The sequence below is a fragment of the Gopherus flavomarginatus genome, chromosome 10 (assembly GCF_025201925.1).
Source record: "Gopherus flavomarginatus isolate rGopFla2 chromosome 10, rGopFla2.mat.asm, whole genome shotgun sequence".
Classification (NCBI taxonomy): Eukaryota; Metazoa; Chordata; order Testudines; family Testudinidae; genus Gopherus; species Gopherus flavomarginatus.
This window is the reverse complement of record NC_066626.1, coordinates 80,960,368-80,980,568: the sequence shown is the minus strand read 5'-3', so window position 1 is coordinate 80,980,568 and position 20,201 is coordinate 80,960,368. Positions and strand designations below refer to the sequence as shown.

Genomic DNA, 20,201 nt, shown 5'->3' with positions numbered 1-20,201 from the left:
CAGGGTGGGGCGAATGTGACAGGATGGGGGTGGGTGTGATGGGGTTAGTGTGACAGGGCTGAGGTCAGTGTGACTGGGCAGGGGTGAGTGACAGGGGTGAGTGTGACAGGGCTGTGGTGAGTGTGACTGGCAGGTTTGAGTGTGATGTGGAGGTGAGTGTGACAGAGCTGTGATCAGTGTGACAGGGCGGGGCTGAGTGTGACTGGGAGGGGGTAGTGTAATGGGGAGGTCAATGTGACAGGGCTGTGGTCAGTGTGACAGGGTGGGGGTGAATGTGATGGGATGAGTGTGACAGGCTGTGCTGAGTGTGACAGGGAGGAGGTGAGTGGGACAGGGCAGGGGAGAGTGTGACAGGGAGGAAGTGAGTGTGATGGGGTGAGTGTGAGAGGGAGGCGGTGTGACAGGGCTGTGTTGAGTGTGACAGGGAGGAGGTGAGTGTGACATGGCCGGGTGAGTGTAACATGGGGTGAGTGTGATGGGATTAGTGTGACAGGGAGGTGAGTGTGAGGGGGTGAGTGTGACAGGGCTGCGATCAGTGTGAAAGGGCAGGGTGAGTGTGACAGGATGGAGGTGAGTGTGACAGGGCAGGGGTGAGTGTGAAGGGAGGTGAGTGTGACAGGGCGGAGTGAGTGTGACATGGCAGGATGAGTGTAACATGGGGTGACTGTGATGGGATGAGTGTGACAGGGAGGAGGTGAGTGTGATGGGGTGAGTGTGACAGGGAGGCGGTGTAACAGGGCTGTGTTGAGTGTGACAGGGAGGAGGTGAGTGTGACATGGCTGGGTGAGTGTAACATGGGGTGAGTGTGATGGGATGAGTGTGACAAGGAGGTGAGTGTGAGGGGGTGAGTGTGACAGGGAGGCGGTGTGACAGGGCTGTGTTGAATGTGACAGGGCGGGGTGAGTGTAACATGGGGTGAGTGTGACGGGATGAGTGTGACAGGAGGAGGTGTGTGTGACAGGGCGGGGTGAGTGTGATAGGAGTGAGTGTGACAGGGCGGGGGCAGCCCCCGGCCCGGGGCCCCTAGGGTGTCTCCGGGGCGGGGGGTGAGCGCGCCTGGGGGGGCCCGGGAGCGTGGGAGGCGGCGGGCCTGGGTCCGGGCCATGCCCCCTCCCCCCAGCTCCCGGGCTCGCAGCTGGCCCGCGGGCGACTGTTTGCGAAGAGTTAAGGAGGCGGAAAATGCAGGAGGCGCCCGCGCCCGGCTCCATAGAAACCCGCCCGCAGCGGGGACTTGATGAGAGTCTGATGCGGGCCCGATAGGGGGGGCGGGGGCCGGAGCGGGATCGCGGCTTTAATTACAGCGCGCGCTCTGCAGAGGAAATTGCTGCAGCCGGGCCCCGCGCCCCTCGCAAGTTGCCTGGAAACTGTCCCCCCCCGCCCCCCCGCCGTCCCGGTCCCGCTGCCAGTTATCCCCCAGCAGCGGCGCCCTGATCAGCGGGGCCGGAATAATAAACCATGCAGCCCGCGGGCCGCTCCCAGAGCTGCCATGAGACACGGTGCCGGAGCCCAGCCGCTGCTGCTCAACATGTACCTGCCAGGTACGGGCCCCCCCGCCCCTGCCCCACGGGGACCCGGCCCGAGGGCACGGGGATGGGCTCCCCGCCCGCTCCTGCGCCTCCCCTGGTCCCTGAGTCAGCAGCCCGGCTCCTTGGCACTTCAGTCCCTGCCAGGCACCGGCCGTCTCCCCTTCGCCGCCGCTCCCCGCCCGGGCGGCGGAGTTTGTATCCTATTTAAAGGGGCCCGGGCGCTGTCGGAAATCGGATTTCCTTTTTCCTGGACGCGTTTCCTGGCTTCATAGCCCCAGCGGGGGGGAAGCGGCCGCCGGCGCGCAGGGGCTGGGGACACGGCAGCGTTTTAAAAGCCGCCCAGCGGGCGCTGGGGAGCGGCAAAGCGACTCCGGAGCGGGCTGGGACCTGGCCCCGTGCGAACGCGTCTCTGTCTCCGCCCCAGATCCAGTTGGAGAGACTCTGTTCAAGGAGGGGAAGAGCCAGGCGTGGGGCTCGCTCAGCCCTGGCGTGCAGAAAGGTAAGGGCGCCTTGTCCGTGCTTCCCGCCGGGCCCCTCAGCGCGCACCTCGCCCGGCGGCGCCAACCCGGAGCGTCTACACTGCGCTTCGCAGCTGGGGCGCGGCGCGTCTTTCGGCTCCTGCGGCGGGTCAGGAACCTTGCCGGGGGCAGGACAGGGGTATTCGCCTCCCGCCCGGCACTGGGGCCAGGCTGGAAATGAGACAAGGGCGACCCAGCCCTTTGGGGGGAAGGGGAAGCAAAGAAGCAGGAGGACCTGCTGGGCGGATCCCCTCTCCCACGCGCGGGGAAATTGCACGGGTGAGACGGACGCTTTCAAACCCTGGAATTTAGCTCCGCGGCATCGGGGCGCCGCGTTCGGGCCGGGACCCAGAGATTCGAGTTTCCACCAGCTGGGAGACCCGGGCTTTGTTTTCGGGGGCGGGGTGGTGGTGCTGGTAATTCGTTTTTCCCCCGGAAACGCCGGGCGGGAGCGGAGCCCGAAACCAACATTTTCCTCCTGATCCGGCGCCTCCAGCTTCTGCCAAACCCCGCCGGATTATTGGAAACAACGAAAGGAAAGTCCCGCCCCACCCTGCACCCCCAAATCCCGCTGCCTGAGCTGGGGAGAGGGGAACCCAAGGGGCTGGCCGAACTGGAATCCGAATTGGCCGCGAACTCCCGTGCGCTTCACGGGGAGTCTGACCCACGCGCGGAAACCTGCGCTCGGGGTTTCCGAAGGAGAATTTCGATTCGATCGTTTGCAAATTCGGTGAGGGTTCAACTTTCGATGTGGGGATTTGGGACAGGCTGGAGGCCACTCGGGACCGATGGACTCTCCCACGAGACCTGCCAGTTAGCTCGAGTCCCAGGGGTCGCCGCGCTGCGATCGCAGGAATCCGGCGGACCGCGCTGCCCAGGGTAACAAACACCGCGTAATATTCAAGGCGAGAATTAGATTTAAAACAAAACTGAGCCCGAAGAAACCCCCCAAACCCGCCCACCTCTCAATCTGCTCCTCGGACAGACTCGTGTCCGTCTTGCTCCCTTTAAAACACCGCCCCTTGTAACCTGGAGCCCTGGCCATCAACCTGATCCGGATCTGACCATTCACGTCCAGCCCGCGATTAGTTCCCGCCTGTGGATTCACCCCGGATTCAATTCTGGTTTGTGAGTCCTCGGATCCGAGTGTCCCGGCGCCGCATTCTCCAAGCGGAGCTCGAGGGGAACCGGGGTGTGTGGAGTAAGAAGGCGCAGAGCTCAAGAAACTGGCCCGGCCGCTCTCCCGGCCCCCGCGCTACCCGGCGCTAATCAATCCGTGCGTGTGCGAAACTCACGGACTCCGCGCCGCTGCGATGTTCGCAAAACGGTTTAACCGCATTTCTTGGACCTACTGAGTATTGTCAATACACCGCTACCAGCAACGATCGATATAAACGGGGTGTGGCCAGACCACCCCAAACCCGACAACCCCCGAATAACAAACCACCCGAGGAGCTGGCGGGCGGCTGATATACGCCGGGCTAGTCTGTCCCGGTTAATACCAGGTTATTTGGGTTTGTTCCCGTTAGCCCCAGTGTCCGAACGGCGATTCGTGGCACGCGATAGGATCAGGCGCTATAGGAGTGTACGGACCGGTCGGGGTGTGGCAGTGGGGCGGGGTTTGAGAACAGAGGCTGCAGCGCCCGGACAGACAATGCTGAGCTGGGGACTGGGCGGCTGCAGGCTGGATGCCGGGGGCAGCAGGGGCAGGGAGCGGGGCGGCTGCAGGCAGGATGCCGAGGGGCAGCTGGGTCTGGGGTAGGGGCGGCTGCAGGCTGGATGCCAGGGGCAGCAGGCTCTCGAGTGCGGGGGGGGGGATTTGCTCAGGACTTTGGGGGCTGGTCAGACAAAGACGGAGCAGGCACCTAATCTGGGTGTGTCGGGCACCGATGAGACACCATCTAGTTACCGTCCTGAAAACGCCCTAGGAAGGGGCCGGCCGGACCTTCACCAGCCCTTTCTGCCTGCCAGGTTCCCTGTTACCCCGTCCCGCCCCCCCAGGCTACGGGCCCGGCCAGGTTCCCTGTTAACCCGTCCCCTACTCCGGCTAGGGGCCCGGCCAGATTCCCTGTTAACCCGTCCCCCACCCCGGCTAGGGGCCCGGCCAGGTTCCCTGTTGCCCCTTTCCCCCTCCTCGGGCTAGGGGCGGCCAGGCACCCGCGGAGAAGTATGAATGCAGCGCTGCCTGTGAGTAATCCGCTGGCCAGGCACTTGCCAGCCTCCAGCCCCCGGGGAGCGGTGAAAGGTCTCCCGGCCCCTGTACAATGAGCCGGGGGAAGAGCTCAGGGCCGCCCTTTCCAGGGAGCTGCAGTGGCCAGGGTGGGACCGTCTGTCTTTCGCCCCCGCCGTTCCTCCCCGTGCCTCGCTTTCCCCGTGACTGCCTGGGGTTGGCGTGAACGGGATCGGCCTGGGCTAGGGGCGCTCGTCCGAACGCAGCCCGGAGCCGCAGCCTCCCCGCTGGGCGCTTTGGGGTGCGGCTCCCCGAGAACCCTGTACTCCCGCCCCCCGCATTCCCTCGGCCGGGCCCTGCAGCACCGGGCAAGCAGAGCTAGAGCCGCGTTCATGCAAACCCAGCCCCGCAGACAGCTGCAGAGGCCCGAGAGCAGGCGGGGCAGAGGGGCGCGGCGGGAGGGGGGGGCGGCGGCTGCTGGCAGGCGCTGCAGGCGGGGAAGCTACGGATGCGGAGGGGGGACCTTGCAGTCTGCCTGGCTCAGCCCCTGATACTTGGGGGGAAGGGGATGCCCCCAGGGATGCGCTGGCAGCCGAGTGGAACCGATCTGCTGGGGAGCGAGAGGGAACGCCCCGGGGTTGGCTTCCTTGTGGACTGGACCATGACAGGCACATACAGACCCACGACTGGGTTAGGCCAGGAAGTTCTTTCAACCCTGTCTCATGACACCAGGGCAACGGGCCAGTCAATGAAAGGGGCAAATTCAGAACAGAGCCCAGAGAAGCTGTTCACACAATGCACACTTAGCCAGCGGAACTCACTGCCATAAGATATCCGTGCAGCTGCAGGCTCAGCAGGTTGTTTTTAAAGGGTTGTTTGCACGGATGATTCATAAGGAAACAAGACCCTCCAGAGCTGTTACAGCCAAATTTACAGAAAAGAACCAGGGTATCCTATGGGTGATAGGACACTGGGCTAGACGGACCCGGGTCTGATCACTCTGGCCATGCCTGTCCCATGTCACCCCCTCTTCCCAATGTTCTGAGCTGAGAAGCCAGCGTTCCAGAGCGGCACACCCTAGTCTCAGCCATTCCCCACGGAGTGCGGGCTGCATGCGCAGAACCACTGCACCCTGGGCCTGGGGCATAGCAGGGGTTAAATTCATATGCATCGGCCCCCAATGTTAACCCCAGACAGCAGCACTGGGGGCAGAGACAGGGCCCCTGGGCCATCCAACAGTCTGAACACCCAGAGCAGGTGTCACCAATGCTCTGTTTGAAAGCACGGGCTGGCAAGGTTTGCTCTGCCCCAGGCCGCAGGTGCTGCTAACACCGGTGGGCAGGAAGCACCACATCCTGTTCTGGGCAGCGCATTACCAGGAAGATACTGACAAACTCAGAGCAGCGTCACAGGACCTGGCTCTGGCTTGGATAGGACATGGCTGAGCGGTCACTGCAAAGAGTAGAAGGGTGCACACCCTGAGGAAGGCAGGGGGTTATTTAGGGCACTGGGGGTTGAACTGGGAGTTATGGGATGAAATTGAGAAAGGGAAAACATCAGCTATGCTATCATTAGTGGTATCCCGACTCTTAGGAAACCAATGAGAGGAAACAAAGGACAATCCCAACCTGTCACAAATATTCCTGCTGCTTCAAAAGGGCTGATTCTGAAAGCTGAGGAAAAAAAATCAGTGAAATTGACTGGGAGGAAAATTTTAGAGAGAACGTAGGCGAAAATTGGGAGCTCTTTACGGAGAGTTTATTCAGTGGCCAAAAAAGCCACGGTTCCACAATTGTGAAAGGACAACTTTGATTTAAAGCCCATCCTGGTTCAGTGGTGAGGCAAAGGCAGCACTTGGAAATGAAAAAAAGCCATACTAACAAATGGGGAAAAGAGGAAATAGATTGCAATCGATATAAATTAGAAGTAGTGAAGTGTAGAAAATTGATAAAGGAAGCCGAAGACATCAGGGAAAAATCCATGGCTGGCAGGAAATTAAGAAGGAGTTTATAGAGTACATTATAAACAAAAGAAAGACTAGTAATGGTACAGGGTCGTTGCTAGATAGAGATAGTGAAATTGTTAATGATGCAGAAAAGGCAGAAGTGTTCAATAAATATTTATGTTCTATATTTGGAAAGAAGCAGGCTGATGTACTTGTGTCACATGAGGAAGATGAAGTATTTTCCAGTCCATTAGTAACTCAGGAGGATGTTAAACAACATCTACTAGGGCTAAATAGTTTTAAATCAGCAGGACCAGATAACTTGCACCCAAGAGTCTTTAAAGAGTTGGCTAAGGAGATTTCTGGCCCGCTCATCTGAATTTTTAATAAATTTTGGAATACAAGGGAAATACCAGAAGACAGGAACAGTGCTGATGATGTGCCAATATTTGAAAAGGGCAAGTGGAATGACCCAGGTAACCATAGGCTGACATCAATACTGGGCAGAACAATGGAAAAACTGCCATGGGATTCAGCTGATAAAGAAATAAAGGACAGGAATATAATGAATGAGGCCAGCATAGGGCTTGTCAAACAAACCCGATTTCAGACTTTGCTGAAATAGCAAGTTTAGCTGGCAGAGGTAACTGCACACCTGGAACACACACTGACTTTGGGAAGGCTTGTTCACTATGAGATATCGACTGAGCACATGTTAAATGCACCAGGAACTGGCCAAGGTCAATGGGGAACCAGGGATCTCTGCTGGTGGGATGGCTGCATATTGTCCCACCAGCTTCAGTAAATGGGATGGACAGACTCGTCCATGCTCGGGTGTGCAGGGTTCTGTGTGCAGTGGTGAACAATCTCCAAGGGGGCAGTGTGTGGGGCTGCGGTGGGGGGGGGGGGTGTCAATGGGGCTGGGAGGCTGAACTGCACTGGCCTTTCTGCCACCCTCCCCCCTACTCCCACTCCTTTCCTGGCTCCTGCCTGCCTTGGGAAGGGTCCTTCCTCAGCAATGCCTTGGCTTGTGGCAGCTAAAGGCAAGCGAGCGCCTGTGCCCAGCTGTTTGCTTTGGGTCTGCATGAGCCAGTGCTCCGCTGTGGGGCCTAAGCTTTGTGGCTAGAGGGCAGGCAGGCTGATGGCGGGATAGGGCACAGGTACCTGTCTCGGGGGCTGGCTGGTTCTTTTGGAAACTGGGTCAACTCGCCCCTCAGGCGGCTCTCCTTGCTAGCCATGGAGGGTTGACTATCAGGGCACCTGCCCCAGGGGCTGAGTGCAAAGCTCTCCAAGCAGCCAGGGGCTCTCCAGTCGAACCCAGCGCTCCCCGGCTGCTGGCAATGGGAGACTGGCATAACCGGATCCCAAGATGCGGAGCCATTGGCAGTTCCCGGAGGAGATGCTTTCAAACCCAGCTCCCACACTGAGACTCGTGTGTGCACTGGCTGGCCACCCAGCTGGGTGCCCTAGACATGACACGCACACACCCCCTCACATCACATGCACACCTCCATGTCACACATACACATCTGTCACACACACATCACATGTACACACACATCCATGACACATGCACACACACCCACCCATGTCACACACACATTGATCCAACACACATCACATGTACACACACACACACATCACATGCACACACACACCCCTCACACACATGCACACCCCCATGTCACACACACATTCATTACACACACATCACATGTACACACACACATCACGTGCACACCCCCCCATGTCATGCACACACACCATGTAACACACACATCCATCACACACACACATCACATGCACACACATGCACATCCATCACATGTGCACACACACACACACACCCATGTCACACACACATCCATCACATACGCACATCACATGCACACACATCACACATGCACACACACACCCATGTCATACACACATCGATCACACACATCACATGTACACACGCACACATCCATCACATACACACATCACATGCACACACACACACATCCATCACACATGCACACACTCACACCCATGTCACACACTCATCCATCACACACACACATCACATGCACACACACATCACATGTACATGCCCACATCTGCACACACATCCATCACACACACACATCACATGCACACACACACATCCATCACACATGCACACACACACATCCATCACACATGCACACACTCACACCCATGTCACACACACATCCATCACATACACTCATCACATGCACACAACCATCACACACCAACGCACATCACATGCACACGCACACACACACCTATCACATGCGCACACACACACACACCCATCTCCCTCTCTCTCTCTCTCTCACACACACACACACACACGCACAGAGTCCTCAGACCCATTATCACTTTTGCTCAGTCCAGACTCAGACAAGATTCTCACTGAATTCCATTGGAGTTTAGCCTCTGTCTGTCTGTCTGTCTGTTACCGTCTGGCAGTGCCTGACCCCTCCTGAGTGTTTCGGGTAGAAAAAACTATCACTGTCTCTCTCTCTTCCTTCCCCGCCTGCAGGAGAAAAGAAGTGATTAGCTTACAGGTGGTTTGGTTTCTGGGGCCGTCAGGGGGTACACTGGCTTCTCTTTGTGAAGAGCTGACTGAGGGGAAGCTAAGGCACAGGGAGGGGATTGGGATTCATTTTGAAGCCTGGTGTCTCTTCTGTCTTGTGGCAGGGAGTTCCACAGGCTAGGCTAGAGTTTCTCAAGCGGTGGCTCGCTGAAGGTTCCAGAGGGTTGCAGGCCCAGCTCAGAGAGGAAGCCCTGGGGGAAGGGAGGGGATGTTGGAGAGCGAGCCCGCCCTGCACTCACCCCATAGTGACAGCTGCTGTCCTGCAGGGCTGGGCCTGGTTCCCCTCAGGTTTACATCAGGTGGCAAGGCCTGGAGCAGAGAGCTGCGCCTAGGCCCAGGACAGAGCCACCGCTAACTCTCCAGCCTACACACGGGCATGTTACGCACTCATGGGCACACACAGGTATGTTACACACACAGCACCACATGGGTATGTTACACGCACATGGGCATGTTACGCACTCACGGGAACACACAGGTATGTTACACACACAGCATCACATGGGTATGTTACACGCACATGGGCATGTTACACACTCACGGGAACACACAGGTATGTTACACACACAGCATCACATGGGTATGTTACACGCACATGGGCATGTTACACACTCACGGGAACACACAGGTATGTTACACACACAGCACCACATGGGTATGTTACGCACTCATGGGCACACACAGGTATGTTACTGTCTCAGAGTCACCGGGTGATGCTCTGGAACTGCTCCCCACCAAACCAGTCAGGACTTTGGGGAATCTTCTCTCCCTTGGAGCAGACTTGTTCAGGGCAAGAAGCTCACACGGCTTCACCTCCTGGGTCTCTCCTTGGAGCATTCAGCGTCCTCTGCCCCTCCGTGCGCTTCCCACAGCGAGCCCGCCCCAGTGGGGTCCTGGGGAAGCCACAGGGTCCTGCACCCCCTCTTTGCAGTCAGACGTGACTCTCAGCCAGCCAGTAAAACAGAGGTTTATTCGATGACAGGTACAGGGTCTAAAACAGAGTTTGTAGGTACCGCGAACTGGACCCCTTGGCCGGGTCCATTCTGGGGGGCAGTGAGCCAGACCCCCACATCTGCCCTCAATCCTCATCCCCAGCCAGCTCCAGACTAACAACCCCCTCCAGCCCCTCCTCCTCTGCTCCGTTCCTTTCCCGGGCCAGGAGGTCACCTGATCTCTTTGTCTCCAACACCTTCAGCTGGCACCTTTGCAGAGGAGGGGCCCAGGCCATCAGTTGCTAGGAGACAGAGTGCCAGGCATTTAGGTGCACTGGCCCTTTGCTCTGCCAGATACTTAAGAACTGCCATGGGGACACTGAGGCACCAACACAGTATTCAGAGCAAACATTAAGAACATTCCTAGTTTGTCACATCTCTCCCCCCTTCGAGACCGAACTGAGTGAGGTCACTTCAGCCAGTGACCTGGGGAAGTTCGAACCCACCAACGTTCCCATGGATGCCCCAGCATCTCTCCCATTCCTTGGTGTGAGTTACACCAGGACAGTCCAGTCTCAGGCCCTCCCTTAGGTCGGGTGTGCTTGATGGCACTTGCAGGCCGCATGTGGGAAGGTTTATGTGGCTTGAACCCTTTTGCCACCCCAATACCCCTGGGGTTCAAACTGGGACGGGGTCTTCTCCCAGCACTCTGGGCTGCGATTCGGGCTCTCTTGGTTAAGAGCCCCCATCTTGGCCTTGGCCAGCTCTGGGCTTGGGCAGCCGCTTCCCACCTTGTGGCCCAGACACAACACCTCTGCTGTCACCCCTTGCACTTACCAGCTTTTAACATCAGTCCCACCTCCTTGAGGCAGCCCAGCCCCCTCTTCACCTGGGACACCTGTTCCTCCCAGGTCTGGCTAAAGATGCACATGTTATCAGTGTCAGTCAGGGCCAAGTTCTCCATACCCCTCAGCTTGTCTAGAATCTCCCCAGGCCTAGGCATGGGGTCGGCGTCGGACACTGTGATGGCTTTAAGCTTCTGATAGCCCCCATAAAACCAGATCATCCTGTCTCCTTGGGGATCAGCCCCACGGGTGAGGCCCATGGGCTGTATAACGGCTGGATCCCATCTAAAGCCAGCATGTCCCTGACCTCTCTCTCCAGGTTCTGGGCTGCTTTCCCAGTGACTCTGAATGGGGAACACCTCATGGGGAGATTGCCTCCTACCTCAGGGAAGAGATCCACCAGGGGGCTTTCCCCCATCTCCTTCCAATCCCCCCCTTTCAGGTCCAGTGGTCCCCTCACTCTCCTCCCATACAGCGGCTTGAATGGGAAGAACCCTGTGGATTCCTGGGGCACCACCAGCTGCCTCCCTATTCCCCCCAGTTCTACTTCCCCCTGGGGAGCCCATTCCCGGTACAGGAATCCCTTCTCCTGCAGGACTCTGTCCTTGCAGCCTTCCCCAAGGGGGTTTGCAGTGCTGTGGCCAGCAAGTTCCCTCAGCTTCTCCAAGGAGGGATCCCTCTGCATCTCGGTCTGGGATTCAGCCGCTGGGGCAGGGAGTGGGACCTGCTCCCTCTCGCTGGCTGGGCCTGGGGTCACAGCCCCCATAAGCCTTGTCCTTGGTAGCTCCCTCCCTGCTGTGTAATCACTTCCCAGCAGCACGTCTGGACCAGGCAAACCTGGTTGGCAGCTGCCCTGCCCTGCCTGGGTGTTCCCCCACTCAGCTGGGGTCTCAGCTCCCCCCGTGCTCAGCACTGCCCTTGCTGTCCCAGTGGGGGCAGGCAGCGAGCTCTTTGCTCTGGTCACAGCATCAGAGCCAGCGTGAGCCCCCTCTCTGGTGTGCAGGGGGGTGGGGAGCATCTCTCCCTCCCACTCAGCCCCAGGGGGCTGGTTACAGGTAGGCAGGTATCCTGAGCCCAGCAGCCCCTCCCCTGTGCCAGCCAGGTCATTTGCATTTTCACTGACCATTTCCATCCCAGCCAATTGGTTCCCTGGATTTGAATTCAAACCCTCGGCCGTTATAGGAGCGGGGCCTGGATCCTGTCCCAAGGGGAGACAGTCACCCCTCAACAGGGCCTCCCAGCCAATATCCTGGAGAACCCCAACGACCAGCCAGCCCAACCCCTCCTGGGACTGCACAGGGATCCGGGCCATAGGCAGGGCAAGGGGCTTCACCCCGGGGACCTTCACCCAGGTCCCACAGTCCCTCAGCATCTGGGGCTGCACCACCACAGTTCTCTCTGTCCCAAGGTCTCGCCCCCACAGGCGTGTTTTCTCACTGACCCCTGGGAAGCCCCCTATGTCTCTCTGCTCCACCATCGCCAGTCCATGCTGCTGCTGCTTCTCCTGCAGCTTTTCCTCAGCCTCTTGCTCTCTCTCATGGTCCTCTCGCTCTCTTGGGCTCTGCTCCCATCCCATCCGTCTCCGATCCCCTGATGGGGAACCCGAGTGTGAAGACCCTCGTCTGATTGGGGACCAGACTCTTGGGGATGCCTGGCTGCTGCTCCAGCTGCTCCCAGATCCTCTTGTAGCCCCATCTGGGCCAGGATTCTGCTCCTCAGAGCGGTCCTCCTCCTCCAGCTGCACGATTAACTGTGCCTTGGTGAAAGTCCCCATGCGTAACCCTCTCTTTGTGCACAGGATCACAATGTCCTTCTTAAGGAGATGGTGACAGGCCATCACTTCACCGTTCCCAAGTGGCTCTGGACTCACAGGCCTGTGTGCTCTTGGCTCCCCCATGGTTTCCAGGAAGAACCCCTGGTGTGCCAGCCCTTCTCGTGATCACCACCTCTTTGCCAGGGTCGAGCTGCAGACTCCTCCGCCCCTGGGACTGCTCCTGCAATCCCCCGGGGAACCCTGCTACTGCAAAAATCCTTCTCTCTCCCAGGGTCGAGCGGCAAGCTCCTCCGCCCCTGAGACTGCTGGCTGCAGTCCTCAGGGGGACCCCGTTACTCCAACAGTCCTTCTCGCTGGTCACACACTCCCAGAGGTTAACTGTCCCCTGAAACCATCCCTCTCTGAGCCTTCAGCACCCCTGGTCCTCATTATCCCTCCTCTGTTTTACTGCTCCCCAGTCACTTACTGCAAGCAGCGCCATTCACGGGGTGCAGTACATCCCACAGCTGCTGCCAGTTGTCACGGAGTCACCGGGCGATGCTCTGGAACTGCTCCCCACAAAGCCAGGCAGGACTTTGGGGAGCCTTCTCTCCCTTGCAGCAGACTTGTTCAGGGCAAGAAGCTCACACGGCTTCACCTCCTGGGTCTCTCCTTGGAGCATTCAGCATCCTCTGCCCCTCCGGGCGCTTCCCACAGCGAGCCCGCCCCAGCGGGGTCCTGGGGAAGCCACAGGGTCCCGCACCCCCACTTTGCAGTCAGACGTGACTCTCAGCCAGCCAGTAACACAGAGGTTTATTCGATGACAGGAACAGGGTCTAACACAGAGCTTGTAGGTACCGCGAACTGGACCCCTCAGCTGGGTCCATTCTGGGGGGCAGTGAGCCAGACCCCCACCTCTGCACTACACTCCTCGACCCCAGCCAGCTCCAGACTAACCACCCCTCCAGCCCCTCCTCCTCTGCTCATTTCCTTTCCCCTGGGCCAGGAGGTCACCTGATCTCTTTGTCTCCAACACCTTCAGCTGGCACCTTTGCAGAGGAGGGGCCCAGGCCATCAGTTGCTAGGAGACAGAGTGCCAGGCATTTAGGTGCACTGGCCCTTTGCTCTGCCAGATACTTAAGAACTGCCATGGGGACACTGAGGCACCAACACAGTATTCAGAGAAAACATTAAGAACATTCCTAGTTCATCACAGTTACACACACGGCACCACATGGGTATGTTACACACGGGAACACACAGGTATTTTCACATACACACATCACCACATGGGTAAAGTAAACACACATGGGCATGTTACACACTCCCAGGCACACACATGTATGTTACACACACAGGTTTGTTACACACGGGCACACACAGGTATGTTACACACACACAGCACCACACAGGTATGTTACACACTTGGGCACACACAGGTATGTTACACACACACAGCACCACACAGGTATGTTATACACTTGGGCACACACAGGTATGTTACACACACACAGCACCACACAGGTATGTTACACACACAGGCACATATGGGTATGTTACACACATGGGCATGTTACACACTCACGGGCACACAAGTATGTTACACACACACAGAGGCACATGTGGGTATGTTGTACACAGGCACACACAGGTATGTTACACACTCAGGCACACACAGGTATGTTACACACACACAGAGCACCACACAGGTATGTTACACACTTGGGCATACACAGGTGTGTTACACACACACACACACACACACACACACACACACACACACACACACACACACAGAGGGATGTTACGAGGGCCGTTTTGATGATGTACGTGAATGCAGTAAAATCAGAGCCGCGTCTCCTGCCGTGTTTGACCTCCTGCCCCCTCCCATACAGCCCCCTCTTGTTGCCGAGTGTTTTGCATGGGTCCATGGGTCCCACACATGCCCCTCCCAACATGTGGTGTGTCTCAGCCAGTGCCCCCACAACAGTGACGTGGGTGAAACCAGGCAATCCCTGCACTCTCGAATGAACTCACACAGGAAAATGATCGAAGACAAAAACACTCCGTCACCTGCGGGGGGACACCACCACGATCACCCCATGTCTGACCCCCTCTCCGTCCTGGTCCTCAGAGGGAACCTGCACAACACTTGGAAAAGACAGAGCCGGTGAGCTTCAGTTCATCACTCTGCTAGACTCTGAAAATCCTGGTCTGAGCAGAGACCCTGGATTTATGCTCATTACAACGTCTGTCACCCAGTAGCCCCCATTTTTGACTGCACAGCTGTTAACCCCCTTGAATGGTTTCAGAGCAGTAGCCATGTTAGTCAATGAGGAGTCCGTGGGGCTCCTTAGAGACCAGCACAGTTATCTGGGCAGAAGCTTTGGTGGGCTGGAGCCCACTTCCTGGGATGCCTGGAGTGGAGCACACAGTGGGGAGGGACAGACACAGCACATGGAAAGTTGGGGGTTACCTCACCAATTCTAACGGGCCCTTACAACACGTGCTAACTAGGTGCGCTAAACATCCCGTTCTACCTGCATTAAGGGCTCCCTGCGGTGTGAACACATCCCAGCCCCGCCAGAAGCTGGTCCAACAAGAGAGATCTCCACCCGCACCGTGTCTCTAATAACATTTGTGGCGTTGCTGGTTTCGTGCCACTTGGGGGCAGCACACTGCTGGGGGTGGGCTGGACGGTGTCCAAACAGGGCACTGACCCCGCTGCCAGACGGCCCCAGCTACCGGGCACAGTGACTTGGGGCAGGCAGGGTGTCACGGACTCACAGGTCGGGCTCAGTCTCAGCCCTGTGCGGTCCGTGGGGGGAGCCCCCTGCAGTGCGACAGCCCTTCTCGGGGGTCCACTCTCTCTCAGGGTCAGGCCCCTCCACCTCCTGGAGCCGCACCTCTCTGAGCCTCAGCACGTCTGTCTCTGTCGTGGGCCCCTCAGGGAGTCCCCTTGCTCTGGGCCCCCAGGGCCTCCACCCCCGAAGGGGATGATACTCCCCCGCCCCCGTTCTCTAGCCCGGAGCGATTCTCAGCCAGTGTAACACAGAAGGGTTTATTGAGAGTTGAACCCAGCACAGGAAACTCTCAGGCCTGGCCTCCCTCAGCCCAGCACATCCCAGTCCCCCTGCATCCAGGTGGGCTCTGCCTGCTCCCCCTCTCCAGCCCTGAGCCCCTCCTGCTTCCCAGTTGGGCCTCCGATATCCCTGGCCCCAAGCCCCCTCTGTCCATTGTCTTCTCTCCAGGGAAACAGGGTCGTAAACCAGGTTGCCTGGGCCCCCTCTCCCCTCTCCTGTCCTCTAGCCCCTCTGGCTGGAACCAGCTGGTCAGGCCACCCGGATCCTCTCTCCCCAGCCCATTGTCCTTCCAATGGCTGCAACTCCTGAGCTGGGCCTCCAGGTCACCCGGTCACCAGTCGCTGGGGTCTCCATTCCCTACGCCAGTGATTAGGGTCCCAAATTCCCTCTCCAGTCCCCTGTAGCAACAAACTCCCTCTCCCTCAGCTCGTTTAACCCCTAGCATGTGGGGAAACTGAGTCCCACTCCCTCCGCATGCAAACTATTGGAAACCCAAGAAAATTCCCCCATAGGAAACAAGGAAAACAAGAAACTCCCCCCCTTCATCACACAAGGCAGGTGAGCCCCTCCCTCCACAGGACCCACAGAGGGCAGCACCAGGGAGCAGCTGCTCTGGGGCTTTTCGGGCACACGGGCGATCATCTTCCAAGCCCGTTCCTGTAACTCCTGTGCTGGGCACGGCCGGGGTGTCCCCACCAGCCCGCTGCTCTCGGGGCAGCTCTCTAGACTTTCAGGCAGGGGGTGGGGGGTGGGACTTGGCCAGTGCTGGCCCTCGCCCCCAGCCATGCTATGGAAACTGATGATCATTGTGGTTCCCCGGGGGTTCCAGCTCAGGACCCCATGTGGGAATTGCCAGGGCTGGATGCGAGCCCCGGGGGCTGTGGAGGGGCAGGGTGAAGCGCCAGGGCTGGGCATAGCGCTGTGATGACCCAAGTCCATCCGCCCCAGGGAGATGCACCAGGTTACAGGGCACAGTCACGCTAACCGTCTGCCCCTTGGCCTCACAGGCAGTGGGCAGATCCAGCTGTGGCAGTTCCTTCTCGAGCTCCTGTCGGACCGCGCCAACCTGAGCTGCATTGCCTGGGAGGGCACCAATGGGGAGTTCAAGCTGATCGACCCGGACGAGGTGGCCCGGCGCTGGGGCGAGCGCAAGAGCAAACCCAACATGAACTACGACAAGCTGAGCCGGGCCCTGCGCTACTACTATGACAAGAACATCATGACCAAGGTGCACGGGAAGCGTTACGCCTACAAGTTCGACTTCCAGGGCCTGGCGCAGGTCTGCCAGCCCGCCGCCCCCGACCACGCCCTCTACAAGTTCCAGGGCAACCTGGCGCCCCTGCCCTTCTCGGGGATCTCCAAACTCAACCTCATGGCCTCGGGGGTGACGCCCACCAGCTTCTCCTACTGGCCAGGGTCCACCCCCACCCTCTACCCCGGCCACAGCCTGCAGCCCTCCGCCCCCTTCAGCACCATGGCCGCCTCTCACATCAACAACATGAATAACCACTACCATTAGAGCCCGCCCTGGGGCGTGCCAGGTGGGGGGGTGGTGTGCACAATGGGGGTGGGGGTGGGTTTGCCTTTGGGTTCCCCTTCGAGAGACCCCCTCTTTGCTCGCGGCCCTTAGGGGGCAGAGGGGGCTTTTCTGAGTAAGTGGCTGGACCCCGTAAGAGATGGGTCCATCTCCCTGCGCACCTCACCCTCATCCCCTCTGAGTCAGGATGGCAATTTGGCTGAGCCAGCGCCCCACCGGCAATGCCAGCCATGCCCAGAGGCTGAGGTTCTCCCAGGGCAGCATCTAGGGGTGGTGGGGAAGGGGCAGCTTGCGGCCTGGGTCGCCAGGCTGTGGGTCATCAGAAACCCCAGGCCCAGCATCTTTCTAGCTCAGCCCCTCTGTCTGCCGTGGGAGCCCAGCATCTCTCTAGCCCAGCCCCTCTGTCTGCCGTGGGCTGCCAGGAGAGTCTTGCTCAAATGCCAACCCTCATGCATCAGCGTATGAGCCAGGCTCTGGGCTCAGGAGGAAATGCCCCCTCCACCGCCAGGGTCAGATTAATGCCTGGCAGAGGAGTCATGCCTGCCTCTGAAGCAGCTGGTCTGGGGCACCGTCAGAGGAGGGATACCAGGCTAGATGGGTCCCTAGTCTCATTTAGGGCCTTGTGAAAGTAGGGGGGAGATACAGAGGTAGATGGGCCTATTGCTCTGATCCAGGGCAGTGGGGGGAGGGATACTAGCTTGATGGGCCTATTGATCCAGGGCAGCAGGGTAGGGGGTGGCGGGGTACCAGACTAGGTGGGTCTGTTGGTCTGATAAAGTCCTTGGGTCAGGTCCAGTCTCTGGTTTTGTTCAGCTCCCGGCGGGTGGGGTGGAAGCGACAGGCTCACACCCAGGCTGCTCTGGGGTTGGAAGGGACCAGGAGGATGTGGGGAGTCGGGGTCGTCTCTCGTGTAATGAGATGAGAGCAGCTGGAATGACCTGGGCCATGCTGGAGGCTGGTGGTTCGGTCCCAGGGCTCAGTGGGCCCAGCCGGGATTTCAGTAGCCCCCTGGTCTCTGGCACTTGGCTGCATGTGGCCTGGCGTCACTGCTCTCCCCCAGACACAGGCGCAACTAGTAAACACTGCACCCCTCCTGCAGCTTTGGCTCTCTCTGAGCCCTGCTGGGCTGGGGGAGGGGGGGTCCCTGCTGCATGTGAGGGGGATTCTGATCAGTGGCTGGGCTGAGGAGCCCTGGGATTCAGGGTGGCAGTTTGGGCTTCCTCCCTGCAGCTATAAGAGCACTGGCCATGTGGCAGGATGTTAGTGCAGCGAGGAGAAGGATGGAAAGGCTGAAGGGCAGACCGGTCCCTCCACGGGATTACATGGGGCTCAGTACACATGTGGGGGGGCAGGATGTGGGGTGCATGAGTGGTGCTGGCACGTTCAATAAACTGGAGAGTTACTTTAACGCCAAGGCTCAGTCTGTGAATGCATCAGTGCAGCGGCTGCAGTGGCTGCTGGGCAAGGACTTGCCCCGGTGCTGGTTGCTTTGGAGGCTGCCGGTGACCTCTGAGCGTGAGGGGAGAGGAAACGGGGCCAGGAAGGTGCCACCTGGAGCCAACACCACAATCCTGCGGGACTGGGCTCTGGAGAGGCGGGTCCAGCCCACCCCCACGCCTGCCCTCCAGAGCTGGGTGCCTAGTTTAAACAGGGAATGTAGACAGAGCTGAGTGGAAAGCTGGACACGCTGGAGCAGAGTCTACTCCTGGGGGAGTTCGGCACCCAAACATTACAACTTCCTGTGCACAAGATTTTATAATTCTGCAAAATTCTGAATATTTTATTTGGCAAAATAGCACTAGATAATCACACCGGTTTCAGTTATTTTGGTAATTTATTTCAAAACACCTGTCAGCAAGTATGTCTGTAACCATACAGACACACACAAAATTCCCTCAGGAATAGAGTGTTAAAGAAACCCCTGCGACAACCCAATTCCTGATTCTCTGCCCCCTCTCCCACCAGAGCCCAGCTGCGGGGACCCCCATCCCAGACACCTGCACCCGCTCCCCCCAGATCCTAGCTGTGGGCCCCCCCCCAGCCCACGCACTCACACTCCTACCCCCCAGAACCCAGGGATCCAGAGAGAGAAACATCCTGATCCCGTTTCCCAGACTTACATGGAGTTTCCTGCACACTGACTCCTTCCTTCAGGGCGGGCTGGCAACTGTAGCTGCTGGGAACCCTCCAGCTTCCCCCCTGTCCTTCCCCCTCCACGTCCCGCCCCGCCCTGCCCCCCCACACCACACAGTGCTTCTAATTGCCAGCTGGGCTCTGCCAAGTCCAGCGGTCCCCTACTGGCAGCCAGCAGCTCTGCAGCCCATTTCTGGGGTGGAGGGTGGGTGGGTGGCATTCTGTGTGCACAATATTAATATCTCTGCAAATTCTGCATTGCGCAGTGGTGCAGAATTCCCCTGGGGGATTCAGAATCATGACCACTGTTATGCTGTGAAACCACAGTCACTAGGATCAGCATTGAAATGGCAGGCATGGAACCGGCCAGGGCCTTCTGCTCCACAAGCCTGCCTCAGACCAACAAACCAACAGGGGATTCTCCCTTCTTTTTGAGCAATATGAGGTCTATGACACACAGCTGAGCAGTTCTGATTCCATCCTGTAGCAGGCAGAGGTGACAGAGAGATGCCCCCAGCCTGCTCCCCATGCTATGAAAGCCCCCAGAAAGTCCTTGTTAACTGCTCCCCAGAGCATGTGGGCCCCACAGCTGTGGGTCTGCACGCTCTGGCCATTCACAGAGCGCTGTGTGGTGCTCACAGCTCCCGCACGAGACGACGCTCTCCACCACATGCGGGAGAAATCCTGGGGGCTGTCTAAGGCTCTGATCCTGTAGCTCTATCTGCCAGCTGGCTGCCTGGGCTGCTCCTTGCCCATAGGCTGTTTACTGAGCCGTCTCCCCACCCCCACAGCTACACTTGACCTTGAGTGTCACTTCTGGGGCCGTTTTGCGAGCGAACGTGGTGACACGGCCTCGCTCGGGTCTGGCGTTCCCTGCCCCCTAACGCAGTGATTGTCTAGCCTCTTCAGAGTGCTGTACTGGGAAGCAAATTTAGACACCAGCAGCAATGACTGTAGGGCTCTGATGAGGACGGCCTGGGACAGAACGCCCGTCCCTCTGCTTCAAAACACCGGCCTCTAGCAGAGACACTAATGGGGTCCGCCTGCCGCTGGCATTAGGCCTCATCCCTTCATGCACACGACGCAAATGCATGACCCTGCTGCAGGTGACTATAATTGTGTATGGCTGTGCATGCACCACAGGCTTCAGACCCACG

At 58.6% G+C, this 20,201-nt stretch overlaps 1 protein-coding gene across 1 annotated transcript; it reads left to right on the top strand.

The window, feature by feature from the left end:
• Positions 1-1,455: 1,455 nt before the first annotated feature.
• FEV (FEV transcription factor, ETS family member) lies at positions 1,456-16,915 on the top strand. Its single transcript, XM_050916736.1, has 3 exons — positions 1,456-1,538; positions 1,799-2,025; positions 16,382-16,915. The coding sequence occupies exons 1-3, from the start codon at positions 1,456-1,458 to the stop codon at positions 16,891-16,893; spliced, it is 822 nt and encodes a 273-aa protein (XP_050772693.1). The 3' UTR covers positions 16,894-16,915.
• Positions 16,916-20,201: the final 3,286 nt, after the last annotated feature.

Bases quoted from the DNA above. Each gene is read 5' to 3' on its own strand.
- FEV (XM_050916736.1), top strand. From the start codon at position 1,456: ATGCAGCCCGCGGGCCGCTCCCAGAGCTGCCATGAGACACGGTGCCGG. The intron at 1,539-1,798 runs GTACGGGCCCCC...CTGGCTTCATAG, and splicing joins GCTCAACATGTACCTGCCAG to CCCCAGCGGGGGGGAAGCGG. The intron at 2,026-16,381 runs GTAAGGGCGCCT...TTGGCCTCACAG, and splicing joins CAGCCCTGGCGTGCAGAAAG to GCAGTGGGCAGATCCAGCTG.